This window comes from Chiroxiphia lanceolata, chromosome 1 (genome assembly GCF_009829145.1).
Source record: "Chiroxiphia lanceolata isolate bChiLan1 chromosome 1, bChiLan1.pri, whole genome shotgun sequence".
Lineage (NCBI taxonomy): Eukaryota > Metazoa > Chordata > Aves > Passeriformes > Pipridae > Chiroxiphia > Chiroxiphia lanceolata.
In genome coordinates, this window is record NC_045637.1 from 173,267 (window position 1) to 199,849 (window position 26,583).

A 26,583-nucleotide genomic window follows, 5' to 3' on the forward strand; every position below is an offset into this window, starting at 1 on the left:
AAAACCCCTAAACCAACATCCTTGGCTGTAATTTGAGGTGATTTCAGCCCCCCGGGTTTGGCTGCAGGTAAAGGACTCTCCGGAGCACCAACACAAACTCACCGGCTCTGGTGCTGTGGAGTCTCCTCCCGATGGAGGGGGTTTGGGAAGGACAGGGCTCCCACACCTGTGTTGGCAATCCCAGCCCTCTCCCAACAGCCATGGAAACGAAGGTCTCCACACGAGGCAGCACACGCTGGAAAACGCTGGCAAATCAGGATTTTCCCTTATTCCCATCGAGTCGAACTGTTGACCTGGAATGAAGCTGATGTGGAGAGTCAGTCCAAGCACCCAGTGAGACACTGAGGAACTTCCTTGTGCAGCTGCTGTGCTTCAGGCTGCTGCTTCACTAGGGATTTGGATTCCCGCTCATCTACCAAGCAGGAATGCACCAGGAATCCACAGGACTTACAGAATTTAAGCTTGTGCACCTTCAGCAGCAGGGACTAGATCAGGAACAGCATTCCAGACCCTGGGCCAAAGGAAACACCAGTGGAATGCAGCTCTGATGGGGAGTCCAGATGCAGGCTTTCAGCTGGTGATTAATTATCTCAATCAAAGGGACTCGGGAGAAAGTGTTTCCAGGCTGGGGCAGGAAGGATGGGGGAAACAGGGGTGACAGCTACAGGAATGGACTGGAACCAGTTTCAGGTGAATTCGGTTTCCTGCAATCATGGAACACCTGACCGAGCTCACTCAAGCATCGTATCCATTGGGGACGAGACCTCCAGCCTGGTTTTTCAGGGAAGCAATCCCAGTGGAGGCAGGAGAGGTCTCAGCAGAGGAGCAGGAGTCCCTGAGCTCCTTTTCCCTCAAAATGATCCAACTCAAAAGTCCGGAGCCAATCCTGCCCCACTGGCACCAGGCTCTGGGGTCTGGCGCTTCTCCCACCTCCCCTGGAGCTGCTTCCCCTCCCCAGTGGGGCCTCTGGGCTGATGGGGAGGCCCTGGTCTGACGAGGGCTGGAATTTCGGATCCCTCCACTGAAGAGAGGCTGGAGTTTGTCACTGCTCGGCTGCAGAGCTGAGATGTGGAGGCCCATCCTGAGCAGCCTCTTGGCTGATTATTTTAGTGTTTATTAAATACCTTGGGAACGGGATGTGCAGAAAGATGGATTGACATTGGAAAAAAAAGGAGTGGTTTCCACTTTAATACAGATGGTGGCAAAAATCTACAGGAATCAAGATGAGGTTTGTTGTAACATGAGGAAAAAAACTGGGAAATAAAGTTAAGAGATGTTAGGAAAAAGGATGGAAGAAGTAGCCAAAGTTTGGAAAAAAGCTGAAAAGGATTTCTTCTTCCATATTATCATGGAATTGGGGAATCCCAGGATGGTTTGGGTTGGAGGGACTTAAAAACTCCTCTTGTTCCACCCCCTGCCATGGGCAGGGACACTTCCCACTATCCCAGGTCGCTCCAAGCCCCATCCAACCTGGCCTAGAACACTTCCAGGGTTCAGGCAGCTAAAGCTTCTCTGGGCAATCTGTGCCAGGGCCTCACGACCTTCACAGGGAATAATTTATTCCCAATATCCCATCCCATAACCTTGTCCGTGGGAAGCCATTCCCCCTTTTCCTGGCACTCCAGGCCCTTGGCAAAAGTCACTGGAGCAGGATCAGGTGGGTTAAAGAAAGAAGGAAACTCAAGGGCTGTGCTAAAACCACTTTAATAATTGGAAAGAAAAGTTAAAATATTGGAAGGGAGAAAAAAAGCCCCAAAGAGAAGCAAATCCCCCCCGTGTCCCCCTCAGCTGCCCCCCAACCCCCCAGCCATGGCTCAGGGAGGGCGTCCCCTGGGCTTGTCCAGTGTCCCCCTGCAGCGGGGGGTCCCCGTGCCCCCCGGCCCGTCCTGCCGTCCTGGTGACACCGGTGGCTCCGTTCCTGAGCCCTCGTCTGGGCCGGGCACGGTGGCAGAGGTGACAGCGGTGTCCTCGTGGCTCAGGGGGTGCCGATGGCCACTGCCAGGGCCAGCATTGCCAGGAGGAGCCCAGTGAGGCTTGGGGGTTCCCTGTGGATGCTGCTGCCTGCGGGGGCAGGAGAACAAAGTCAGAGGGAGCTGGGCAGGGGAAAGGGGGACCCAGGGTGGGCAGGATCTGAGGGGAGGTCAGCGGAGTTGTGGGGTGTCCAACCAGCCTGTACCAGGCCAGATCCAGCTGTCCTACACCGTGTCACACCATACCATGTTGTGTCATCCCATCCCATCCCTTCCTATCCCATATCATGCCAGGAGAGCAGCTGGAGCCGTCCAATGCTGCACACAAAGCTCTGCGACCCCCATCTGCTGCCCCACTACAGACCCCCTGTTCCAGCAGAGCCAGTGCCCTGGTGCCACCCCCGCCCTGTCCCTACGCCCGACCTCAGGTGTCCCCACCCCAGGGATGTCACCTCGGAGCCACGCGCAGTTGTATTTGCTGTGCACGCCGTGGGGGCGGAGCTGGATGTGGGTTTTGGCCCCTTGGCGGGTGACACTGGTGACATTAAAGGTCTCGAAGGGCGGGATGAGGACTTCCTCCTCCCAGGGCATGAAGGAGAAGTCCCGGATGGCGGCGCCGTGGCAGGTGTCCAGCTCGAAGAAGGTGTCGGTGCCGAACCTCTCGGCAATTTCTTTGTTCAGGGAGGCAGAGGTGAACTGGCCAAAGCGGACGATGTCTCCGGGCTGGGCAGTGAACCGGATCCCTCGGACCCCCCGGAACACGTGGAGGCAGCGGGGGTGGGTCTGGGCATCCCGCAGGTCATCCAGGGCCTCGGTCAGCAGGAAATGCACCAACTTGAAGTGAAATTTGTCCAGATATTCCTGGCGGGAGTGCCCGGCCGTGGGCACGGCCCTGTTGAACTCCTTGTACAAATCTGTCTCCAATGTGTATGCCAGGAGGGCAATGGCCTCTTCCTTCCAACGCAGAGACCCCAGGGCTGGGTGGCTGTGCCATTTGACAGTGGCATCATCCCAGGCCTTGGAGTAGTTGCTGTTGGGGCCAAGCTCGGAGCGGTTGAGAGCCAGCAGCTCCTCCACCATTTCGTTGCTGCAGTCCTGGTACTGGTCATCGAAGGCATTGGGGGCCATGTCCAGTGCCATCTCCTTGATGCCAGTGGCCGAGGGCATGGCCAGCAGCACCAGCAGCAGGAGCTCCATGGTGGGCAGAGACTCTCCAGGGACCCCCCAGGCACTGTGGGGACGCAGGCAGGGCCGCGGCCGCTTCCTCTGGGAGGGACTGGGGAGGTGGGGAGGGGGAGCGGGGTCAGCCCGGGGAGAGGGGGACACCCCCGGCCGCACCCCCGGCCAGGAGCCCCCCGGCCACGTCCCAGCACTGCCCCGACCCCCACCCCGGTCCCACGGGCCATCGCCCCCCATGCCCAGCACCCCGGCCCCGGTCCCCGCAGCCCCACGGCGTCACCCCGGGAGCCCGGCCCCAAGTGTTACCTGTGCCCTGCGCTGGGTGTGGGGTCTGGGTGCTGCTCCCGGCCCCCACTGAGCTCCTGCAGAGGGGACACGAGGCTGCTCTGGCTTTTTTATGGCTGGGATGGTTGGGGCTGGGTCCAGACCCTCCTTCCTGCTCCCAGGTAATTTTACTGTCCCCCCACAGCACCCGGAGCAGCCGCTGCCCCCTCTGAGCCCAGGGATGGGCAGGAACCCCCCAGCAAATCCCCTCTGCTCCTGTCTGTGTCTAGTGGCTTGAGACAACTCGGCAGAAGAAAAAGCAAAAACGAAAGTTGCACAAGCAAAACGAAACCCCTGATTTTATTTTCTACTTCCCATCCACGGGCAATGTCCGGCAGGGCAGAGCAGAGAGGCAGAATCCTCCCCTCCCCTGCTGCCCACGCTGGGGGATCAGCCCAGTACACGGGGGGGTCTGGGATGGGGCATGTCCCGCCTCCCCCCAGCAGCACCCCCAGGTCCTTCTCCCAGGGCTGCTCCATCTGTTCATCCCCAGCCTGGATGGATCCCGGGCGTTGCCCCGACCCTTGTGCAGCACCAGCACTTGGCCTCGTTAAACCTCAGGAGATCCCCGTGGGCCACTTCTCGAGCTTGTCTGGGTGCCTCTGGGTGGCCCCGTCCTTCAGGTGTGTCACCTGCACCCTCAGCTTGGTGGCACCTGCAGAGCTGCTGAGGGTGCCCTCGACCCCTTCGTCTGTGCCATTAGTGAAGACATTAAATCACACTGGTCCCAGCACGGACCCCTGAGGGGCACCACTGGCCACTGATGTCCATCGGGACTCTGAGCCCTCTGGATGGGATCATCCAACCAATTCCCAAGCCACCCAACAGCCCCTGTCCCTGTGGAATCCATCACTCTGCAGTTTGGAGGGAAGGCTGTTGTGGGCACCGTGGCACAGGTTTTACAGAAGTGCTGATCGATGACACCCAGGGCCCTTCCCTTGCCCACTGATGGGAGTCACCCCAGCCAAGAAGGCCACTGGGTTGGTCACGCAGGACTTACCCTTGGTGAAGCCATGCTAGGTGTCCCCAGTCACCTCCATGTTCCTCAGCAGAAGCTCTGGAAGGATTTGTTCCATGACCTTCCTGGGCCCAGAGCTGAGGCTGACAGGGCAGGAGTTCCCACTGCTGTCCTTTCTTCCCTTTTTAAAGATGGGTCCTGTGCTCCCCTTTTTCCAGTCACCCAGGACTTCCCCTGACTGCCAGGACTTTTCAAATATCCTGGGGAGTGGCTTAGCAGCTCCATCTGTGCATGCCTGACCCCCCCATGCTCCACCCTTCTGTCAGGGAGTTGCAGAGAGCGAGAAGGTCCCCCCCAATCCTCCTTTTCTCCAGGTTGAGCCCCCCCAGCTCCCTCAGCCACTCCTGGTGCTCCAGTGCCTTCCCCAGCTCCGTTCCCTTCCGTGGACATGCTCCAGCCCCTCAGTGTCCTGTACCTGGGGACCCCAGAGCTGCCCCCAGGACTGGAGGTGCCTCAGCAGTGCCAGCACAGGGGGATGGGCAATGTTGGGTCTTGGCCCATCAATCCTGGGCCCGTCCCGATCCCTCTGCAGAGCCTAAATTCAAGTTAATCAATAACTGTTGAGACCTTCAAGGGATTCTGCTGCCTTAAACTCACCCAGGCAGGTGAGGCTGAGCCTGGGGACAGGTGAGTGCCCGGGGGACACCCAGATCCAGCCCCAGCCCTACCCAGGCTCTGTCCCGTCCGTCTGTCCCTCCTGGTGTCCCTTGGCCCCAGGGTGAGACCTTCCCTCGGCCCCGGTGTGTTGGGTGTGGCTGAGCTGGAGTTCCTGCTCCCCTGGCAGCCCCCACAGCCCTGGGCTCTGCAGTGGGGCCTGGAAAGGTGCCAGTGACACACCTGTGCTTTGGTGCTGCTGAGCAGGGCTGGCACCGCACCAGCACTGTGTCCCCAACGACCCAACCCCATCGGGAGGGCCAGGGCTGGGCAAGGGCTTGGGAGGGGACACAGCCAGGACAGTTGACCCCCAGGGACCCCAGGGACATCCCAGGCTGTGGGACCTGCGCTCAGAGAAGCTCAGAAAACGAGGAGGAATGGGGTCATGTTCGTTATTTACAGTCTTTGCTTTCTGGAGCAACGGCTCCGTGTGCTGGAGCCCCACTTTCTGAGAAGTGGGTGGACATCTGATAAATGGAAGTAAAGAATAAATCTTTCGGTTGTGCAACCTCTCAGTTTTACTTCTGTTTTTGTTGAGTTGTCTCAGCCCACCACACCCAGCTGGGAGCAGAGGGGGTTTACTGGGGGGTTCCTGCCTGTTCCTGGGGCCAGAAGTGGCAACGGCTGCTCCGGGCACTGGGGGGGACAGTGAACTGTCATGTATGAAGGTGTTGAAGAGCTCTGGGCCTAAGATGGAGCCCTGGAACCCCACTACTGACCAGTGCCAGCCTGATGTCCCCCTATTCCCTGTCACCCTTTGTCCAACCCGTGATCCAATTGCTCACCCACCCCACGATGTGTTTAGCCAGCTGTGGGCTGGACAGTTTGTCCAGAAGGATTCTGGGAGAGACAGGATCCAAAGCTTTACTGAAACCCACAGAGTTCTCCCTATACAGCCTTGTTTGCACTCCACTGTGTTGGGTATTCCTGCTAAAGCAAAGGAATCTTGCTTTTCCATTGCTCTCCCAAAAATTGACTAAAAGAGGAAACCAACCTTGGGACTGGAATTCTTTTCTTCAGAAGACTTTGTGTGACAAAATAAAGTCTGAGTCTTACGGGCACTTCCCAAAAATGACAGGGTCCTACCCAAGCTGCTAGAATGGATTGACTTTTGGTCTCAGGAAAAGAAATCTGGGATTAGCCATTATTCCCTTCTTTTGTCTCAGATCCCCTATTTCAGCATCTGATTGGACTGTTTCACGTGCTGTGATGTAAAACCCCAGAATTGTGTTTTGTTTGAAATTCCTTCACTGGAATGATGCCCCTGACAAATATTTTCCAGTTCAAACCAGGCCCAGGCAGCTGACAAAAACTTCCAGTAATTTACAATATTTAAATCCCAGTAATTTAAAATATTTAAACACCACAGATGAGACGATTCTGTAACTCCTTCGGCCACAGCTTCCATTACTCTGATTGCAATGAAGAACTGAAGCCCAGCAGCACAACTAGGGAATCCTTCTTGGGCTTCACAAAAAAACCTGCAGGAATTTTAAAATCTGAAGTAAATGAGGCAAATTTGAAGCATTTCCCTCCTGCTATTGCTTGCTCCCCCACGGAGCTCTTCCCCCTACTGAGGTCCATCATCAGCTGTACCTACAACTCATGGGAACGTCACTGAATCAATCCTCAGGGATTTCCTTATCAGTGAAATTTTTAATCCTCCAACAGTGGTAAAAGAGACAATTTACAAAAATATTTCAATTTACCAGCACATGGTCATGGATTCCCAGCCATGAACTGCTGGTATTGCCACAAGTGGTTTAATGGTTTATGTGTCACACTTTAACATTTTGCGGTGAATGAGGGGTTCGAGGTCACTTGCAGAACCACCGGCAGATGCATCATCAAAAGCAGGTTTCAAACAAAAGCAAATGCATGATCAGGTTCCTTGGCAAAGGTCACTCTGCTGCTCACTGGATGGTCAAAGCACACACAGAAAAAGCAAAAGAAAATCTAAAATCAATCAATCTAAACCCAAAATCAACCCGACCTGACTTTCTTATTAATCCAAATGGCTCAAGAACCTGAGAGCAGCATCCCTGGGACGTTTGCTGTGGCACTTCACACTCGTGTGCTCAGAGAGCTGAAGAGTTTGTGCAAGGAATGTACAGGGGGGTGCACAGGTGTGTGTGCAGTGTATATAGAGCTGTATGTACAGGTGTGTGTGCAGGTGTGTGTGCAGGTGTATGTACAGGTGTGTGTGCAGTGTCTATAGAGCTGTATGTACAGGTGTATGTACAGGTGTATGTACAGGTGTGTGTGCAGGTGTGTGTGCAGCTGTGTGTGCAGTGTCTATAGAGCTGTATGTACAGGTGTATGTACAGGTGTATGTACAGGTGTGTGTGCAGGTGTGTGTGCAGGTGTGTGTGCAGTGTCTATAGAGCTGTATGTACAGGTGTGTGTGCAGGTGTGTGCAGGTGTGTGTGCAGTGTATGTACAGGTGTATGTAGAGGTGTGTGTACCGTGTATGTACAAGGTATGTAGGTGTATGTACAGTGTATGTACAGGTGTATGTACAGGTGTGTGTACCATGTATGTACAAGGTATGTAGGTGTATGTACAGTGCATGTACAGGTGTGTGTACCGTGTATGTACAAGGTATGTAGGTGTACGTACAGTGCATGTACAAGGCGTGTACCGGTTTCTACCCGTGAAGAATCCCCCCGAGCTCAGGGCAGGACTCCCGTCGGTGCCTTTGCACCTTCCCCCGGGGCGAAGGGCTGAGTCTCGAGGGCGCTGTGAGGCGGCCGTGCCGGCGGCTGCTCCCTCGGCACGGCCCGGGCCGGGCACGGAAGGGGAGAAGACGGACGGGAACGAATGGAAGCACCTCGGGGAAGGCACCCGGAGCCTCGTCTGCCGGGGGGGCGGCCCAGCGGGAGCGGCCGCTCGGCCCCGCCGCCCTCCCTCGCTCCTCTGGGGCCCGAAGGAGTTTTCCGTGCCGGGGAGATCAGCGGGTGTTCCCCGGGTTCTCCCTCTCGGCCGGGGCCGCTCGGCAGCGGGAGCGATGGGAGGCGGGGCAGCCGATGGCCAGGGAGCTGCTGCCTGGAGACGGAGGGCGTGAGGAAAAGGACCAAAAATTCCCCTTTTCTGTCTCAGTCCCCGGGTGTGGGTGATGGGACAGGGGAGAGCGAGCTGGAGAAGGCGAGCGGGCTCCCCAGGGCGGTGGTCACAGCACAAGCCTGTCACCGCTCAAGAGGCGTTTGGACGATCTCTCAGGCACGTGGTGTGACCCTCGGGGAGGGTCCAGTGCAGGGCCAAGGGTTGGGCTCGATGCTCCCTGTGGGTCCCTCCCAGCTCAGCATATTCTGTGATTCTGAGCAGGGGATCAGCCCAGGCTCCTGCCTTGGCCCTCCCAGTGCAGCAAACGGGAGAGTTCACCGGCTCTGAGGGGCCCCACTCTGAGGCAGATGCTGGGCACTGAGGTCCAGAAGAGCTCCAAGGGTCTCCCTCGGGATGGCTGTTTACAGGCTCACAAGAGACAGGACTTTATTGTTGTCATTTTCCATCCCGGCCACAGTTCAGGGCAGGAACTTTCTTTCAAAGCTAAATAACGAAAACGTTGTTGTTTTTCAGGCAGCAAAAGTCACTTCCCAAGGTTGTTTGTTAAAGCAGGAGCTCGTTATCCAGCACGAGTTCCCGGGGAACTCGAGAGCAGCTCGGCACAGGGGCTGTTTGCCGAGGGCTGAGGAGCGTTTCTGAGCTCCCGGAGTGGCCGCGGGGGAGGGAGGGAGGCACCGCCGCACGTTTATTTCTGGGAAAACTCACGTTTCACTGAGGAAACTCTTTTCCTTTCCGATCAGGGCGTTTTCCCCCTGTAACCCGCACATCCCCGCGGCTCCCGCCGGGAATTGTCCCGGGAAAAAGCGACGCCTCCCCCGGGGCAGTTCCCAGGTTGCAGCCCGGGCACAGCGCGGGCCGATCCCGCTGCGGAGTGTCCGCCCCATCCCGGCACCGGGGGGACCGGGAACGGCCGGGGGGAGCGACAGGAAAGCACCGCCGGGCCCAGCCCTGCCACGGGCAGGGACACCTCCCACCAGCCCGGGTGGCTCCAAGCCCCGTCCAACCTGGCCTGGGACACTTCCAGGGATCCAGGAGCAGCCACAGCTGCTCTGGGCAACCTGTGCCAGGGCCTGCCCACCCTCCCAGGGAAGGATTCCTTCCCAGTATCCCATCTAACCCTGTCCTCTGGCAGTACGAAGCCATTCCCCCCCATCCTGTCACTCCAGGCCCTTGCACAAAGTCTCTTCCCAGCTTTCTTTAGTCCCTTTTAGGCACTGGAAGGGGCTCTAAGTTCTGCCCAGAGCTTTCTCCAGATGGAACATCCCCAGCTTTCCCAACTTATTTCCAGAGTAGAGGGGCTCAAACTCTCGGAGCCTCCTCTGGACGCACATTTTTTGTGCTGGGGGTCCAGTGCTCCAGGTGGGAATGTCTCATGGTGGGAAGGGCTCAGTGCCTGCCCTGCTCCCATCCTGGCACCAACAGCCCTCATGGAGCACCCGGGTGGCTCCAGGGGCTCCAGCCTCAGCCTCTGGGGATCACTGTGTCACTCACACACGTGGCCTCAGGGATGGCACAGGGACAGCAGCAGCATGACAGGTGCTGGGGAGGGATTTACAAAAATAAACAACCGAGGCAGCGGGATGGAATTCTGAGGGCAGGGGAGGGGAAGCTGCCAAGGGCAGCTCTGTTCCCTGGGAACAGCCGTTGGAACCGGCCTGGAGCCAGCGGCTGCTCTGCAAATCAGGAGCAGGTGAGAGAAAGGGACCTGGGGAGTCCCAGGAGAGGAATGGCCAGAGATGGAGCCCCGGGAGCTGTGGTGCTGCACCCCACCCCCCCTTGGGCTGCTCTATGATCTCAGAAATGCTCATCAGACCTCAACAAACAGCACCTGTGCCGAGCTGCTCTCGAGCTTATCAGAAACACTGTCTGTTCCCAGGAACTCGTGCTGGATAACGAGCTCCTGCTTTAACAAACAGCCTTGGGAAGTGATTTTTGTTGCCTGAAGAACAACCCAAGTGCAACAACGTTTTCGTTATTGAATTTTGAAAGAAAGTTCCTGCCCTGAACTGTGGCCGGGATGGAAAATGACAACAATAAAGTCCTGTCTCTTGTGAGCCTGTAAACAGCCATCCCGAGGGAGACCCTTGGAGCTCTTCTGGACCTCAGTGCCCAGCATCTGCCTCAGAGTGGGGCCTCTCAGAGCCGGTGAACTCTCCTGTTTGCTGCACTGGGAGGGCCAAGGCAGGAGCCTGGGCTGATCCCCTACTCAGCCCTTCACCCCTTGGGAAGATGCAAAGGCACCAACGTGAGTCCTTCCCTGAGCTCGAGGGGGATTTTTCACAGGTGTAAACCTGTACATGCACTTGTACATACCTTGTACATGCGCTGTACACACACACCTGTGCACACCTTGTACAAAGTCTTTAGCTCTCTGTGTGTGTGCGAGTGTGAATGTGCTACAGCAAATGTCCCAGAAATATTGCTCTCAGATCCTTAAGTCCTTTTAATTCCTAAGTCGGGCCTCTATGTGATTTACTGTTGTGCTACAGGAAATTCTATATGAATCTTTGTTAAATGGTTTAACTTAAGCTCTTGATTCAGTGCTGTTAAGTTGAAGTGCTGTTAAACCTTTAGGCCTGAAATGTCATTCAAGTGCAGGACCCAGTTTAGCGAGGGGGTTCCCTCCGACCCTTAGCAGGAGGGTCTCCCTTATTCCCTTGTATCCTTTCCTATCCTTACTGTTCAACCCCCTCATTTCATGTAAATAATTTTTGGTTTGGTTTTGGCTTTTACATAAAACTTCCTTTTGTCAATGTCTTTGCCGAGGGTTCTTTGAGCCACCTTAAAACTCTCATTCATCACAAGATCTCTGACTGAGAAACTGTGGGATGAGAAGCCCTGGGAGCAGCAAAGGAAGAGCAGGGAATGTTTCTCAAGGTGTTTGGGAGAACAGGGAGAGATGGAAGCATTGGCCAGGGCTGACAGCTGCCAAGGAGCGTGCCAGCTGTGCTGGGGTGGACTGGGCATCATGGAATCATGGAATCGTTTGGGTTGGAAAAGCCTCTGAGCCCCCTGAGTCCAACCGCTCCCCCGGCACTGCCAAGGCCACCACAACCCATGACCTCAAGAGCCACATCCACACAGCTGTTAAACCCCCCAAGGGATGGGGACCCCACCCTGCCCTGGGCAGCTGTGCCAGGCTGGACAACCTTTCTCAGGAGGAATTTTCCCCCTATCAAACCTGAACCTCCCCTGGCACAACTTGAGGCTGTTTCCTCTTGTCCTGTCACGTTACCTGGGAGCAGCACCTCACCCCACCTGGCTGCCCCCTCCTGTCCCCCTGGGGTCCTGCCCTGCTCCCCACCTCACTCCTTGTCCCCAAACTGAGTCCCCCCAGCTCCCTCAACCCCCATGTCCAGGGCCTGACTCCCAGCTGGACTGTGCTGGGGACACTGGGAGGTGGGGACACCAAGAGGTAGGTGACATTGGGACATTCCATCCCCAGAGAGCTCCCCTAGAGCACGGGCCGGAGCCAGAGCCATGGGAGATGAACAAAATGGTTTATTAACAGCAGGACCAGGACAGGGCCTCAGCCACGTGGGGAGGGGACTGGGGGGTCTGGGGGTGCCACGGGCAGGGACTGCGGTTCCTGGGGGCAGGGACAGGCAGGGATGGTGGCTGGTGGCATCTGGGGATGGGCAGGGACAGTGGCTTGAGGAGGTCTGGGGTGGGGACAGACAGGGATGGTGGCTCGGGGGGGGGCCTGGGGGTGCCATGGGCAGGGCTGTGGTTTGGGGGGTCTGGGGGTGGGGACAGGCAGGGACAGTGGCTCAAGGGGGGTCTGGATGCTGCTGGCGCTGCCCCTGCCTGCGGCCGGAGGGGTGACGGGGGCACGAGGAGGGGGGGCAGCGTGGGGGAGGCAGGACAGGACGGAGGGGGCTTCAAAGTGCTTCCAGTCCACGTTCAATGCAACGAGGCAGGGGGGGAATCATATTCACAGCAGGGGAGAGCGGGGAACTGGGGGGGCGTGGTGACAACCCCCGTACCAGCGAGCCCCGTGGGGCAGGAACCGGGGCCACGCAGAACCACCGGGGGGGCACGATGAGAACAGCAACAAAACCGGCTACAGGGAGGGGGGGCTCGAACCCGGGGGGCTGCACGGGGCAGCAGGGGCCGGGGGGAGCTACTCCTTGGCCCTGCCGATGATGGCGAGGATGTAGAGGAAGATGTTGATGATGTCAGTGTAGAGGTTGAGCGCGGCGAAGATGTACTCCTCGGGGCTCAGCGCCAGCTGCTTGTTCCCCAGGATCAGCTGCGTGTCCACCGCCAGGAACTGCGGAAAAGGGGGTGTCAGAGGGAGCCCGGGGCTGGGAGGCACCAGCAGCCCCCCAGTTCCCCCCCAAACCAGCCAGGGACCCCCTGAGCACATCCTGCACCCCCCGTCCCCACACCTCCACTCACATCCTGAGTCCCCACCAAACCAGAGTGCCCAGGGGTCCTGGTGGCACTGCCCCCCGCAGAATGGGGGATCCTGGCCCCCTGACTCACGCAGGTGAAGAGCAGGGCCCCCAGCGAGGCGTAGATGATGTCCACGATGCGGTTCCGGATGAAGATGCAGAGAATGGAGAAGAGGATGAGCACGACGAGGCAGATGATGAGGACGCCCCGGCATGAGGTGAAGTCATACTTGGTCTGTGGGGAGGGGGGATCAGCAGAGAGGTCAGACCCCAGTTTGGAGCCCTCAGACCCAGCAGGAAGCTGAGTGGGGGTGGTACACCCCATTCAGAGCCCCTCAAGAGCCAGCAGGGAGTTGATGGGGGGTTGTACTCCCCACTGGGAGCCCCCAACTGAGAGCCAGGAGGGTCGTACCCACAGTCTGGAGCCCCCCAGCCAGGGGGGCAGCCTGGGGACCCCAATTTAGAGCCACCCAGCCAAGGGCAGCCCTGACAATGACCTGCAGGGAGAAGATCACGACGGTGAAGCAGACGACTACGGTGATGCCGACGGCCATGATGACGGCGTCAGTGTCGTAGAAGCTGGCGATCATCCCCACCATGTAGGACAGGCTGACCGTCAGGATGGACTAGGGGCAAGGGGGAACCTGTCAGGCTGGTCAGCACCCCCAAACGCATTCTGCCACCCAGCATTCCCAAACCCACCCTGTGCCCTGGGCTCAGCACCCCCAAACTCACCCCAGCCTGGCACCCTCAAACCCACCCGGTGCGCTCCAGCCCGGCATCCCCAAACACGCCTTGTGGCCCCCAACTCATCACTCCCAAACCTGCCCTGCTGAACCCCCCAGATCAACACCCCCAAACCCACCCTGCTGACCCCCCCAGCTCAGCACCCCCAAACCCACCCTGCTGACCCCCCCAGTTCAGCACCCCCAAACCCACCCTGCTGATCCCCCCAGCTCATCACCCCCAAACCTGCCCTGCTGACCCCCCCAGCTCATCACTCCCAAACCTGCCCTGCTGACCCCCCCAGCTCATCACTCCCAAACCTGCCCTGCTGACCCCCCCAGCTCATCACCCCCAAAGCCACCCTGCTGACCCCCCCAGATCAGCTCCCCCAAACCCACCCTGCCGCATGCCCCCCAACCCACCCCACCGTGTGCCTCCAGCTCAGCACCCCCAAACCCGCCGCGTGCCCCCCCGGGCCAGCCCCCAGCTCACCAGGGACACGAGGTTCCAGGGGTGCTTGCGGCGGAAGTCGCCGCAGCAGCTGAGGACGATGAGGGAGATGAAGAACACGGCGTAGGACACGTAGTACGTCCACACGTTGCGCTGCACGAAGCCCCGCACACCTTTGACGAAGGTGAAGACGGTCACAAAGGCGAAGGTGACGGTCAGCTGCAGCGTGAGCACCAGGAACACCTGGGGACAGGGGCAGGTCACAGGGGGCCCCCACCGCCCCGTGCTCCCCCCAGAGCCCCCCGTGTCCCACCTTGCGGATGAAGGCCTGTCGGATGCTCTTGTCATCCCAGTGCGCCGACGGGAAGTCCTGGTTGTCATAGTAGGAGGGGGGCCCGTCCTCGTGGTAGGTGCTGTGCAGGGGGGCTGTGGGGAGGGGGGACATCACTCAGTGGGTAGGGCTGGAGGTCCCAGGGGCATCCCAGGGGCCATGGGGAGCAGGGCTCTCTGCCCCTCAAAGCCAGGTGTCACAGCTGACATGGCCCCGGACAGTGTCCCCCCACCCAGGCTCATGGCCAACACCGTCCCCGGTGGGCAGGGCCTGCCCCAAGTGCCTCCCAGGACATGTGGGGTAGGAGCCAGGATCCACAGGGGGGTCCCTGTTGCCCCACTCAGGACCCCTGAGCTGTGTGACCTGCCAAACCCACCCTCACCGTCCACACAGCTGGGCCACAACAGGAACAGCGCTGCCAAAACGGGCCCCCTCTGCAGGGGAGCCCCCCAGGCCTGTCGTCAGTGCCCAAAGCAGGGGGCTGCTCTCCACACCTGAAGCCCCCAAACTCCAACAGGAGCCAGGGGAGAGGGTTGTACAGCCCATTCAGAGCCCCCCAGCAAGGAGCCGGGGCAGTTGTACACCCCCCTGGGAGCGCCCCACAGGGAATCCAAATGGGGGTCATACACCCCACTGGGACACCCCACATTGTACACCCATTGGGAGCCCCCCAGCCTGGAGCGTACCCCCTGCCCCCCCCTTCCCTGGTACTTACAGTCCTGGTCGCCAGGGACCATGGGCTGGGGCTGGGCATAGGGCGGCTGCCCGTAGGGGCCCTGGGGGTACGGCCCAGGTGGTGGGTACGGCCCGGCGGGGTACGGCCCGGCAGGGGGGTACGGCCCCGGCGGAGGATACGGTCCCGGCCCCTGCGTGAAGCCTGGCTGGGGGTAGGGCGCAGGGGCGAACTGGGGCTGGGGGTATGGGGCGACGGGGTAGGGGGGCTGCGCGTAGGCTGGGGGGGCCGTCGGCTGCTGCCCCGCGAAGCCGTCACTCGTCACCAGGAAACTCTTCTCGTGGGACATCTTGTCCCGCAGGCTGCGACCGCCTTTGTGCTGTGGGGGGGAGGAGAGGGGGTCAGAGTCGGTGTCATCATCCCCCGTGGCTGTCGCTGTCCTCCTCATCACGCCCCACAGTCATCCCCCCCCCCCCCCCCGTGGCTATCGCTTCCCCACAGCCATCACCCCCTCCCCATCACCCCCACACGGTCATCACCCCCCCACAGCTATCGCTTCCCCACAGCCATCACCTCCCCCCCATCACTCCCCTCAGCCATCACCTCCCTATGGCCATCACCCCCACACGGTCATCACCCCCCTCCCCATCACTTCCCTACAGACATCAAACCCCCACAGCTATCACCCCCCTCCTCATCACCACCCCCATGGCATCACCCCCCCATAGCCGCCACCCCCCTCCTCATCATGCCCAGGGCCATAAGCCCCTCATGGCTGTCACCCCCAATGGCCATTACCCCCTCTACATTACCCCCGCATGGCTGTCACCCCCTTTCATAATCACACCCCCGCCACCCCCAACCCTCAACTCGCCCTTCAGGCAGCCCTGGGGGTCCCCAACCAGTTCAGCGCAACAATGTGGGAGTGAGTCGCTGTCCCCAGCACTGCCGGGATGGGGGGCACGTCCCGACCCCCTCCACCCCGGGCCCGCACAAGATGGCGGCGGGGCCGTTGCCATGGCAACACCCCCTCGGACGGGGAGCGGTGATGTGCGGGGCCCGGCCAGCCTCCGCCCCAGCCCCACATTCATCGAGGCCGGGCGGGGGCTGCGCTGCAGCCCCGGGGCCGCCCCCGCTCCCGGGGCCCGGTTACAAAACCGGGCAGTGCGGGAGCGGCGGCTGCGCCCTAAGCAGGGACCGCGCACTCGCCGGTGCGGTACCGGTGCGGTGCCGCGGCCTGGCAGTCGGCGGTACCGGGCCCGTGCGGTACCGGGCCTGTGCGGTGCCGCTGCTGTCACGGTGCCGGTGCGGGGCCGCGCGCTGCCGCAGGGCCCCGGGCCCGGCCAACGGGCAGCGCCAACCGCAGCCGCCGCGTGACGGCCCCGCGCCCCGGGCGGGCGGCGGGGGACGGGGGGGGCTCGGCCCTGCGGCACCGCGGGGGCGGCACCGGGGGCACAGAGGGCCTGGGCGGCTCCCCCGGGGGGCACGGTGTGTGGGGGGCATGGGGGCTCCCCCGTGAGGCGGGGGGTGTACGGGGGGCACCCTGAACGGGGGGCAGGAGGCGCACAGTATGTGGTGGGTACGGGGGGCACCCTGCACGGGGGGCACGGGGTGCAGGCGCTATGGGGAGTACGCTGCATGCGGTGCGGGGGGTTCAGGGGTGTCCGCAGCTCGCGTTGGGGGAGGCACAGGGTGCGGGGGCCCGCAGTACAGGGTACCGTAGGTGCAGGGGGTGTTTACATCACGGGTTGCGGGAACGCGAGGGGCACGGTGTGCAAGGGTGGCCGCATCACGGGTTGCAAGGCGCGCCGGGGGTGCGGGAGGTGCAGTGGTGCCCGCAGCACGAATTGCGGGGGTGCCCGCAGCAGGGGGTGTAGGGGGTTCCAGAGGTGCCCGCAGCAGGGGCTACGGGGGATGCAGCGAGGGTTGTGGGGGTGTCCGCAGCACGGGCTGCGGGAGGTGGAGGCGGGCGGGGGTGCAGGTGCTCCCGCATCACGGGTTGCGGGGGTGCCGCCGCCCGCCCCCCCGCCGGTTCTCCCGGAGCCCCGTAAGCCGCTTTGCCCTGACGCTCGGTAAAGCCCCGGCACGGCCTATTTACGGCAGCAGCGAGCCTAATCCCCGAGCGCTGCCGCGGGGGGGCTCCTAGGGGACCCTTCCCCTGTCTCCGCGCTCGCGGGGTCCCCCTCGGCCGCGGTCCCCCCTCCTGTTATAACCCCCGCCCCCCCCTCCGCTCCCCGCACGGAACCCGTGCGCTGCGTAATGCGGCAGCGCGGGGCGGCAGGGGAGACCCGCGCTCGGGGGCGGCGCCGGGGTCTCCGCGCCCCCTCCCACCGCCCGCCCCCCCGCCAGAGCCCGGGACCCCCCGCGCCCCCCGCTCACCGGCCGGGCCGAGCTGCGCGGGGTCCGCTCGCTGCGCGCCGGGGGGCGGGGCCAGGGCGGGGCGTGGCCTGGAGAGGGGCGTGGCCTGGAGAGGGGCGGGGGAGCAGCTGCGCTGGACCTGCCGCTCCCCGCGTAGGCTGGGGGCGGGGCTTGCAGGAGGGCGTGGCATGTGGGGGCGTGACCCGTGTGAGGGGCGGGGCCTCGCGGCAGAGCGCCCCCCTGTGGCGGCGGAGCCGCGTCACTCGCTCCACCCCGCTGTGTCCCGCGTGGGGCCGGTCCGAGGTCCCCTGGAGACTCCTGAGGCCCGTCAGGTGTCCCCTGGTCACGCGTGGGGCCGGTCCGGGGTCCCCTGGACACCCCTGGGGCCGGTCACGTGTCCCCCGGTCACGCGTGGGGTCGGTCACGTGTCTCCCAGTCACGCGCGGGGGCCGGTCCGATGTCCTCTGGTGACCCGTGGGGCTGGTCACGTATCCCTGTGTCACTCTTGGGCACGGTCCCGTGTACCCAAGTCAGCCGTGGGGCGGTTCCCATGTTCCTTGGTCCTGTCTGGGGTCAGTTCCGTGTCCTTGTGTCACGCGTGGGGCCGGTTCTGTGCCCCATGGTCGCGTCTGGGGCCAGTTCCCTGTCCCGTGGTCGCGTGCAGGTGATGGCCACGTGTTCTCTGTCACGTGTGGGACCGGCTCTGGTAATATCTGGGGCTGATTCTGTGTCCCCGTGTCATCTGTGGGGCCGGTCCCGTGTCCCCGTTTCCCGCGTGGGACTGTTCCCGTGTTCCCAGGGCACGCACGGGGGTGGTCTCGTGTCCCCCTGTCGCGCGAGGGATGGTCTTGTGTCCCCCGGTCACGCGTGGGGCCGGTAACGTGTCACCATGTTATACTTGGGGCCGGTCCTGTGTGTCCCCGTCACGCGTGGGGCCGGTTCCACGTTCCCCCTGTCACGCATCGGAAAAGTCCAGTGTCCCGTTATGACGCGTGGGGCCGGTCCCGTGCCCGCTGGTCAGGCGCGGGGGACGGCCACGTGTCACCGCGTCCCGCGTGGGTCCGGCCCCGTGTCCCCACCCCGTTCCCGCCCCCTGCCCTTCCCCTTCCCCTTCCCGCCCCGTTTCAGTTTCGTTTCGCTGCCGGGGCGGAGCCGCGCGACGTCCGGTGCGTGGGGGGGGGTCCTGCCCCGGGGGCGTGGGGGGGGTCCTGCCCTCGGGGAGCTGGAGGGTTCTGCCCCGGGGGGTGTGGGGTCCTGCCCGGGGCCGCGAGGGGTGTCCGGGGCTATGGGGGGGCTCTGCCCGGGGGGTGCAGGGCTGGGGGTGTCCTCGGTACGGAGGTGCAGGGGGGGGATGCGGATGTGGGGTTTGGGGAGGGGTTGAGGTCACGCGTGGGTGCAGGGGGGTCACACCGGTGCTGGGGGGAGCAGGAACAGGGTGGGTAGAGGAGCTGAGGGGGATTCCATCTCGCCCCCCCAGTGTGTGGGTGTCCCAGGGTGGCAGGGGGGTTGCTGGAGGTGCAGGAGGTCCCCTCGATGTGTGGGTGCCCCGAGACGGGGGGGCTGAATTGCAGGCGCTCCCCCTGGGGGTGCTGCCACTGGGAAGCTCCCCCCAATGTGTGGGTGCCCCAGGATGGCGCGAGGGGTGCTGGAGGTGCGGGGGGTCCCCCCTGACACCCCAGAGGAGCTGCTGGTCCTGTACTTCGAGAGCCAGCGGCGCTCGGGGGGTGGCCCTGTGCAGAGCTGCCAGCGCCTCGGCCCCCTCTTCTTCCTCACCTTCGAGGACCCCCAGGGTAAGTGCGGGGAGGGTCCCAGTTCTAACTGGGAGCGCTCGGATGGGGTGTGGGGAGTCAGTACTAACTGGGAGCACTGGGATGGGATGTGAGGGGTCACAATCCCAATTGGGAGCACTGGAATGGGGTGTGTGGGTGTCACAGTTCCAAGTGGGAGCTCTGGGATGGGGTGGGGGAGGGTCCCAGTCCTAACTGGGAGCACTGGGATGGGGTGGGGTGTTCCAGACCCAGTTGGAAGCACTGGGATGGGCTGTGGGGGATTTGCAGTCCCAACTGAGAGCTCTGGGATAGGGTCTGTGAGGGGTCCCAGTCCCAGCTGGGAGCACTGGAATTGGGGTAAATATTTGGCAGTCCCAGTCCCAGTTGGCAGCACTGAGATGGGGTCTGGGGGATTTCAGCCCCACTGGGAGCACTGGGATTGTGTCTGGGGGTCCCAGCCCCACTGGGGGCACTGGGATGGGATTTGGGGGGTCTCAGTCCCACTGGGAGCACTGGTGAGCAGTGCTGTGTCCCCAGGCTCTGGGAGGTGGGGGGTGCTGGGTGGGCTCTGCTGATGCCCCCCCACCCCAGTGACCCCCACGTTCCCTCCCAGATGCACAGAACGTGCTGACCCGTGGCAGCCACCAGCTGGGGGGGGCCAAGCTGGGGGTGTGCCTGGCCCCCCCCTGGGACCCCACCCGCCTGCTGCTGCGTGGCCTCGACCCCTGGACCTCTCCCGAGCTCCTGGACCTCCTCCTGGAGACCCTGCTGGGCGTCTCCCCTGGCACTGTCACGCTGTGCCGGGGCCCCGCACCCGACTGGGCACTGCTGCACCTGCGGGACCCCCTCACCCCCCCAGGTGGGACCGGAGACCATGGGGGGGCACCAGGGTTTGGGAGGGTAATGGGGTGAGCATGCCAGGGTGGGGGCATGGAGGGCCAAGGTGATAGGGTGGGGTTGCCAGAGGGTGGGGGGCAATGGGGTGGGGGTGCCAGAAGGCTGGGGATGCAATGGGGTGGGAGTACTGGTGGGCAGGGGGGCGTCGGGCTGGGGATCTGAGAGCACCAGGGTGGTATTTTAGGGTGGGGTCTACGGGGCACCCAGCGCCCAGATGCTGCCGTGGGGGTGGTGGCACCGCTGTGGGGTCCCCGTTGTGCCGTGGTGCCAGTGCCACCCATGCTGCAGAGCTGGCGTCGGCGGAGCAGCGGGCGCAGAGCCGGGGGCTGGCGCTGCTGCGGGTGCCACAGACCCCCGCGGTGCTGGTGCGGGCGGCGGGGCCGGCGCTGAGCCGGGACCTGCTCGAGCTCTACTTCGAGAACCGACGCAGCGGCGGCGGCTCCGTGCGGGAGGTGCAGCTGCTGCCGGGCGGGCACCGGGCCATCGTCACCTTCCAGGAGCCGGCAGGTGAGCCGGCAGGGACCCCCGCTGGTGCCAGGGGGAACTGGGGGGCCCGGCTGGGCCACTGGCTGCCCATCTATCTGTCCGTCCCCCTGCAGCCGCGGAGCGGGTGCTGCAGAGGCCACACCGGCTGCAGGATGCGGTGCTGGAGCTCACCCCCCACTATCCCTTCCTGGAGCCGCTGGAGGGGGACAGAAACCCTCCCCTGGACATGGACCCCCACCCCCCGGACACAGCCCCCCCTCTGGACACAGCCCCTCTGCTGGACACAGATTCCCTGCCGGACACAGACCCTGCACCAGACACAGCCCCCGCAGTCCCGGCGCTGGCAGCACCGGCAGAGCCGCGGGCATCGCACCCAGTGCCAGTGCAGCCGTCGGCCGCCTTCCCCAGCAGGGACAAGGACACAGAGGGGCTCGAGGCCGTGACCATCCAGGGCCAGTGCCTGGAGCAGGTGTCAGTGGTGGCCCCAGAGTCGGTGGTGGTGCCGGTGCCAGCGCTGCTGGCGCAGGATGAGGTGCTGGTGCCAGCGGAGCCGGGAGCGCTGCAGTACCTGCAGCGGCACTACCAGGACCTGCTGGGCAGCATCCCTGAAGTGTCCCTGCTGCCTCTGGAGGGAGGGGACATCGCTGGGTTCCGGGTGAGCTGCAAGCAGGGATCTGGACAGGGGTATGGTGTCCAGGTGTGGGCAGGGGTGCAGGTGTGGTGTGGGCAGGGCTCTGTGCTGTGCTCCCACCTCCCCGTGCTCATGGCACATTCTGGCAGTGGCTGCTGGCCCCGTGGTGATAACTGCACTGCCTGCACTGCTGGCTGGTGAGTGGGGAGCCAGCCAGGTGCCAGTGCCCAGGTGCTGACATCCCCACCCTTCTGATCACCTCCCGGCAGGTGAGTGGGGAGCTGGGCCGGTGCCAGGCAGCAGCAGATTTCCTTCAGAGCCTGCTGGGCTCCGTGGCCTCGCACTCCGTGACGCTGCACTTCCCTGGTGTTGCCCGCTTCCTGCGGGACCTGGACGGGCAGAGCCTCCTCCAGCAGCTGGAGAGCCGCTTCCAGTGTGTCATCCACCTGGATGGTGTCCCCTGGAGACCCCCAGACCCGCAGGTGCAGCCTCATGGGGAGGGGCCTGGCAGGCGGGTACCGTTGTGCCGGTCCCTGCTATGCCAGAGCAGTGCCAGTGATGCCGTCCCTGAAGCAGGAGCTGGAGGACCTGCTGCCCCTGAGCCGCCACTGGGACCCCCAGCCCTCAGCACCACACCCCTGGCACCAGGACCTGCCTGAGGGCGATGATGATGCTGCTGATGGTGACAGTGATGGCTTTCACTCCAGCATAGGTGAGGGGCAGGGGCACCGCTCCGGTGCCCACTCTCTCAGTGCCATGGTGGGGTGAGGGGGCCGTGGATGCTGGTTCTTCCCCAGGCCGTGGTGGGGTCTCATGGTTGATGTCCTGCTGCTCCCACAGAGGAGATCAGGGAGCTGCTGGCAGCACTGCGCCCTGGCGAGGCTGACGACCATGGGGACCCCCAGGTGTGGCCTGATGCCGTCCTTGGCAGTGAGTGGGACCCTGATGCCGAGTTCCTTGACATGGCTGATGGGAAGGGTGCCGGGGAGCCGCTGTTGGGCACTGGGGTGGAGGAGGAGGCGGAGATGGCTCTGGCTATCCAGTATTCCATGGAAAACATGAGGCGTGAGGATGAGGAGCTGGCACGCGCCACTGCTCTCTCCCTGCGCTCCTACTGCCGGGAGCGGGAGCAGGTGGAGGAGGATGCTGGGCTGCTGGCCGCGCTGGAGGCCTCGCTGGAGGAGGCACTGGTGGCGGCAGACACGGCGCAGGTGACGGTGTTCTGCTCCTTTGAGCGGGACGTGTCGGAGGTGCCGCAGGAGCTGGAGCGGGCGCTGGCGGGGCGGCTGCAGGCGCAGGAGGTGGAGAGCGAGCGGCTGCGGGCGCTGCCGGCCGCCGGCCACCGCGCGCTGGCCCTGCTGCAGCGCCGGCACGCCGTGCACCTCAGCCTGCGCAGCGGCACCGCCACGCTGCACGGCTTCCCCGAGTACACGGCCCCTGCTGCCCGCGACCTCGCCACGCTGCTGCAGCACCGGCCGCTGCCGGAGCTCAGTGCCACTGCTGTCACCGCTGCCACCACTGCTGCCACACGCTGGGTGCGCTGGGACCCCTCCGGCACTGTCGTCCCCTACGCCCCTGAGGCAGCGGCGCTGCTGGAGCGGGCCTGGCTGCGCCGGGAGCGCCGGCTGGACCTGGTGCTGGACGGGCGGCCCTTCACTGTGGACTTGGAGCGCATGGAGGAGTACGACATCGGCAGCGCCCGTGCCGTGCCTGTCTGCCGCAGCCAGCCCCCAACTGAGAGTGCCCGCTGCCTGCTCGGTACGTGCTGGTGCTGTGGGGCCAGCCCTGTCCTGTGCTGTGCCCGTGTTCACTGTGGCTGTGTCCAGCAGGGCTGGAGGTGCCCGGGCTGGAGGAGGAGGTGCGGCTGATGCCACTGGCCGAGGACTCGGAGGAGTTCACTGACACCGTTCACCATTTCTACGGGACGCTGGAGGAGCTGCACAGCCGGATCAGCATCGTGCAGGTGGGTCTGGGGACACCGGACCCCTTGGGGTGCCCCCATGGCAGAGCAATGACGCTGCGGTGCCTGGCAGGTGCAGAAGCTGATCCACCCGCTGCTGTACAAGCAGTACCAGCTGAAGAAGGGCAGCGTGGAGCGGGCGTGTGCCGCTGGCACCGCCGCGGAGCGCATCCTCTTCCACGGCACCACCAAGGCCTCCAGCCGTGAGATCTGCCTGCATGGTTTCAACCGCAGCTTCTGCGGCAAGAACGGTGAGCGCTGGGCAGATGCAGGATGACGATGTGGGCACAGTGCCCTTGGTGTGGGAACAGGGCGCCAAAGGGGACCATCAGCATGGGAACAGGATGCTGATGTGGGTGTGGTGGTGTCAGCATGGGAATGGGGCACCAAGGTGGAAACAGTGCCATCAGCATGAGAACAGGGCACCGAGGGGGGCACAGTGTCGTTGGCATGAGAACAGAGTGCCAGTGTGGACATGGTGTTGACGGCATGGGAATAGGGCACAGGCACCGTTGGCATGGGAATGGAGTGCTGATCCAGGCATGGTGACATCAGTGTGGGAATGGGACACGGCATGGAAACAGGGTGACAATGGGGGCACGGTGCCATTGGCATGGGAGCAGAGCGCTGAGGCGGGCACGGTGCCATTGCCGCAGGAATGGGATGATCATGGGGGCACGGTGCCATCAGCACGGGAATTGGAATGCAGGGCCAAAGCGGTCACGGTGCCATCGGTGCTGAAATGGGGTGCCACTCTGTGCCCGGCACTGCCAGCACACGGCCCCGGTGCCCCCGCTGACCCCCGTCCCCGCAGCCACGCTGTACGGCCGCGGCGTGTACTTCGCAGCGCGTGCGGCCATCTCGGCACGGGATCAGTACTCGCCGCCCAGCGCCGACGGCACCAAGTTCATCTTCGTGGCCAAGGTGCTGACCGGGATGTTTGTGGCCGGGCGGCAGGGCCTGCGGGCACCCCCACTGCGGGAGGGGGCCGAGGGCCCCCAGCGCTACCACAGCGTTGTGGACAACCCCCAGCAGCCCGACATCTTTGTCATCTTCAACGACACCCAGGCCTACCCCCAGTACCTGATCACCTGCCGCCGCAGGGACCCTCTCTGACCTCCCTGAGCCCCTCGGCACTGTCTTTGCCGTGGGGGCACCCCCTGAGCCCCCTGGCACCGGCTCTGCCAGGGGGGCCCTCTTTGACCCCTCTGAGCCCCCTGGCACTGTCTCTGCTGTGGGGGCACCTCTTGAGTCCCCCCGACACCAGCTCTGCCACAGGGGCCCCCTTTGACCCTCCTGGCACTGTCCTCGCAGTGGGAGCACCCCTCGAGCCCCCTGGCACTGGCTCTGCCAAGGGGATACCTCCTGAGCTGTCCAGCTTCAGCTCTGCCATGTGGTCCCCCCTTGACCCTCCAGAGACCCCTGGCACCAGTGCCACCACAGGGGTTACAGTGTCTGCCCCCACACCAAGTGCTCGAGGAGTCCCTGCCATGGGGGCTCAGGGGAATTCCTGCCCTGCTCAGGAGACTTGGAGTGGGGGGGTCCCCAGATGGGCACATTCCTGGGTGCCCTTATGCCAGGGCAGGAGCCCGACAGGAGGACTTGGGATCACCAGTGTGACACCAGTGAAACTGGGAATAAAACTGCAAATAAAACTGGGAATAAATTGGAGCCTTTTACATAGCTGGGATTGAGGGGAGACTGTGTGGGGGGGGTCCCAGTCCTGGGTGGGAGCACTGGATTAGGGGAGGTTATCAATCCCAACTAGGAGCACTGGGATTGGGGTGAGTGGGGTCCCAGTCTCAGCTGGGAGCACTAGGAAGTGGGGCTGTGTGGGGATGCTGTGTCCCCCCGTGGGGTGGCTGGGCCAGGTGGTGACTCTGGGCCACCCCAGGGCTGGACCCGGTGCCTCCTGCATCCCTGCCTGCTTCCTGCTCCCTGCATCCTGCCTGCTCCCTTCCTGCATCCTGCCTCTTCCCTGCCTTCTGCCTGCTCCCCACTTGCTGCCTACATCCTGCTCCCTGCCTGCTCCTCTGTCCCACAGGCCAACCCTGAGCTATGCTGGGGGATACCCGGGTGCCCACCCTGCAAATGTGGGCAGTGCTGGTGCCCATCGAATGGGACCCTCAGGCAGGCAAGGGGGGGGGGGTAGGGGGGACACAGCTCCCGCAGGCATCCCCACGTGCCTGTGTTGCCCCAGGTCACGGGTGGGCAATTGCAGGACTGGGAGTCTCGGTGGCACCCGCACCCCTTTGGGGAGCCCACACGGGGTGGGCACGGGTGTGACACCAGTGGCTCCGGCCCCGCAGGCACGGGCGGCTCCAGGGCAGTGTGCGCGCCGGCGTGTGCCAGCCCCGCTGACGTGTGCCGGCTCTGGGATCCCCGGGGGCACCGTGCCAGCCGTACCAGCCCCGCGCACGTGGCGCCGAGCCCCGCTCCCGGGGAGCCGCCGGCGCGCAGAGGTGAGAGGGACGGGGAGCACAGAAGGGGTCCTGGCCACGCACCCACCCCCCGGTAGGGCCCAGTGCCCCCCGGTAGGGCCCAGTGCCCCCCGCCCCGCGGGTGACCCGGGCGGGGAGCGCCCGGCGCTGCCGGTGCCAAGCGTGCCGGACCTTTGTCCCTTGGCGCCGAGGGGCCCGCGGGGCCCAGCGGGACTGAAAGGGGCCCTTTGTCCGGCCCTGGCCGGGGGATTCGCTCCCCGCGCCCGTGCCTGCACCGGCACATGACCGCGGCGAGAGCGGCTGCGCCAGCACCGGATCCGGACGGAGCGAGCGGCAGCCCCGGTACGGCCGCAGCGAGAGCGGGTTGGGGGGGCTGAGCTGGGGTCCTGTCGAGCCGGGAGGGGACCACACAGCAGGTGCCACATTGCACTGCCCTGGTCTGGGGTCCCTGGGGGTCTTCACGGAACCCCAGTCTGGGGTCCTCGGTGGGTGCGGCTGCGCCGGGGCCCTTCGGCGCTGCCCCCGATGTGGCTCACGGGGGGCTGGGGCAGCTGTTCCGTGCGATGCCGCGCCAGCGGCTGGGTGTGGAGGGAGGCACCAGGGGGCACTGGGAGGCACCAGGGGGCACTGGGAGGCACCAGGAGGCATCGAAGCCCCCGAGCCCCCCCCACGTATACGTTTGTGTGTGCGCGTGTGCACGCGTGTTCCTGTGCGCGTGCACACAGCTGTGTTTGTGCTGGTGTGTGCCATGTGTGCCTACAGGCGGGCAGGGCTGGGCACACGCTTGTTCACCCGTGTTCACAGCCGTGAGTGCACGTTTGGGCAGACATGTGTGCACACTCACATATGTGCATTCATGCACGTGCATGACTTGTGTGTACCATGGGTGGGGCAGATGGGTGTGTGCACATTCGGGAGGGGTGTGGTATGTGTGTGTGTGAGCGCCTGTGCACACACGCAGGTTGGTGCATGGATGTTTGCACAGGTGTGTACCTGCAGGAGAGTGCACACATCTGCATTGGCACCCACACCCACCCGTGCTGCTGACTCTGTCCTGTGGCACTGGCACTGCAGGGCTCCTGGGCACCACAGGGCTGGGGCCAGCAGGCAGCACCAGCTCCGGTTCTCGGCGCCGGCTCCAGTTCCCAGAGCAGCTCTGGCTCCCAACACTGGATCTGGTTCCTGGTACTGGCTCCAGTTCCTGGTACCACCTCTGGTTCTCAGCACCAGCGTTGGTTCCCAGCACCAGCTCCAGT

General features: G+C 63.4%; 4 protein-coding genes across 13 annotated transcripts in view; 2 read left to right on the forward strand and 2 right to left on the reverse strand.

The window, feature by feature from the left end:
- Positions 1 to 26,583, forward strand: part of LOC116797962 (erythroblast NAD(P)(+)--arginine ADP-ribosyltransferase-like) — a 471,907-nt gene that overhangs the window by 12,926 nt on the left and 432,398 nt on the right. The window lies entirely within an intron of this gene.
- Positions 1,686 to 3,718, reverse strand: LOC116797973 (erythroblast NAD(P)(+)--arginine ADP-ribosyltransferase-like). 2 transcript variants are annotated; one of them, XM_032710023.1, is made up of 3 exons: positions 3,456 to 3,718; positions 2,423 to 3,246; positions 1,686 to 2,061 (listed from the first exon to the last, which is right to left on the reverse strand). In XM_032710023.1, exons 2-3 carry the CDS (start codon positions 3,165 to 3,167, stop codon positions 1,976 to 1,978), a joined length of 831 nt encoding a protein of 276 aa, XP_032565914.1. In that variant the 5' UTR covers positions 3,168 to 3,246; positions 3,456 to 3,718; the 3' UTR covers positions 1,686 to 1,975. The 2 variants fall into 2 exon arrangements, with proteins under 2 accessions (XP_032565914.1, XP_032565905.1); XM_032710014.1 differs by lacking the exon at positions 3,456 to 3,718 and having other exon boundaries at positions 1,786 to 2,061; positions 2,423 to 3,330.
- GRINA (glutamate ionotropic receptor NMDA type subunit associated protein 1) lies at positions 11,688 to 17,352 on the reverse strand. 4 transcript variants are annotated; one of them, XM_032709850.1, is made up of 7 exons: positions 17,165 to 17,352; positions 14,828 to 15,164; positions 14,095 to 14,207; positions 13,824 to 14,024; positions 13,103 to 13,231; positions 12,697 to 12,840; positions 11,688 to 12,481 (listed from the first exon to the last, which is right to left on the reverse strand). In XM_032709850.1, the coding sequence occupies exons 2-7, from the start codon at positions 15,132 to 15,134 to the stop codon at positions 12,332 to 12,334; spliced, it is 1,044 nt and encodes a 347-aa protein (XP_032565741.1). In that variant the 5' UTR covers positions 15,135 to 15,164; positions 17,165 to 17,352; the 3' UTR covers positions 11,688 to 12,331. The 4 variants fall into 4 exon arrangements, with proteins under 4 accessions (XP_032565741.1, XP_032565749.1, XP_032565757.1 ...); XM_032709858.1 differs by lacking the exon at positions 17,165 to 17,352 and adding an exon at positions 16,006 to 16,104; XM_032709866.1 differs by lacking the exon at positions 17,165 to 17,352 and adding an exon at positions 15,660 to 15,900.
- PARP10 (poly(ADP-ribose) polymerase family member 10) lies at positions 17,194 to 24,552 on the forward strand. 6 transcript variants are annotated; one of them, XM_032709767.1, is made up of 12 exons: positions 17,194 to 17,547; positions 17,580 to 18,309; positions 18,773 to 18,933; positions 19,526 to 19,771; positions 20,098 to 20,316; positions 20,409 to 20,950; positions 21,196 to 21,408; positions 21,500 to 21,638; positions 21,767 to 22,684; positions 22,753 to 22,889; positions 22,960 to 23,137; positions 23,701 to 24,552. In XM_032709767.1, the coding sequence occupies exons 3-12, from the start codon at positions 18,774 to 18,776 to the stop codon at positions 24,000 to 24,002; spliced, it is 3,054 nt and encodes a 1,017-aa protein (XP_032565658.1). In that variant the 5' UTR covers positions 17,194 to 17,547; positions 17,580 to 18,309; position 18,773; the 3' UTR covers positions 24,003 to 24,552. The 6 variants fall into 6 exon arrangements, with proteins under 6 accessions (XP_032565658.1, XP_032565650.1, XP_032565645.1 ...); XM_032709759.1 differs by having other exon boundaries at positions 17,194 to 18,309; XM_032709754.1 differs by lacking the exons at positions 17,194 to 17,547; positions 17,580 to 18,309 and having other exon boundaries at positions 18,501 to 18,933; positions 22,753 to 22,883.

What these genes read in the sequence shown, in the direction of transcription:
- LOC116797973 (XM_032710023.1), bottom strand. Translation starts at nt 3,167, where the DNA reads ATGGAGCTCCTGCTGCTGGTGCTGCTGGCCATGCCCTCGGCCACTGGC. An exon ending in CAACTGCGCGTGGCTCCGAG is followed by an intron (nt 2,062 to 2,422) that starts GTGACATCCCTG and finishes CTGCCCCCGCAG; the next exon opens with GCAGCAGCATCCACAGGGAA.
- GRINA (XM_032709841.1), bottom strand. Translation starts at nt 15,233, where the DNA reads ATGAGGAGGACAGCGACAGCCACGGGGGATGATGACACCGACTCTGAC. An exon ending in GACAGGCCTTCATCCGCAAG is followed by an intron (nt 14,025 to 14,094) that starts GTGGGACACGGG and finishes CCCTGTCCCCAG; the next exon opens with GTGTTCCTGGTGCTCACGCT. An exon ending in GGGCCCTGCTCTTCACCTGC is followed by an intron (nt 12,482 to 12,696) that starts GTGAGTCAGGGG and finishes CCTTTTCCGCAG; the next exon opens with TTCCTGGCGGTGGACACGCA.
- PARP10 (XM_032709724.1), top strand. Translation starts at nt 18,756, where the DNA reads ATGTGTGGGTGCCCCAGGATGGCGCGAGGGGTGCTGGAGGTGCGGGGG. An exon ending in GGACCCCCTCACCCCCCCAG is followed by an intron (nt 19,772 to 20,097) that starts GTGGGACCGGAG and finishes CCCATGCTGCAG; the next exon opens with AGCTGGCGTCGGCGGAGCAG. An exon ending in CACCTTCCAGGAGCCGGCAG is followed by an intron (nt 20,317 to 20,408) that starts GTGAGCCGGCAG and finishes GTCCCCCTGCAG; the next exon opens with CCGCGGAGCGGGTGCTGCAG.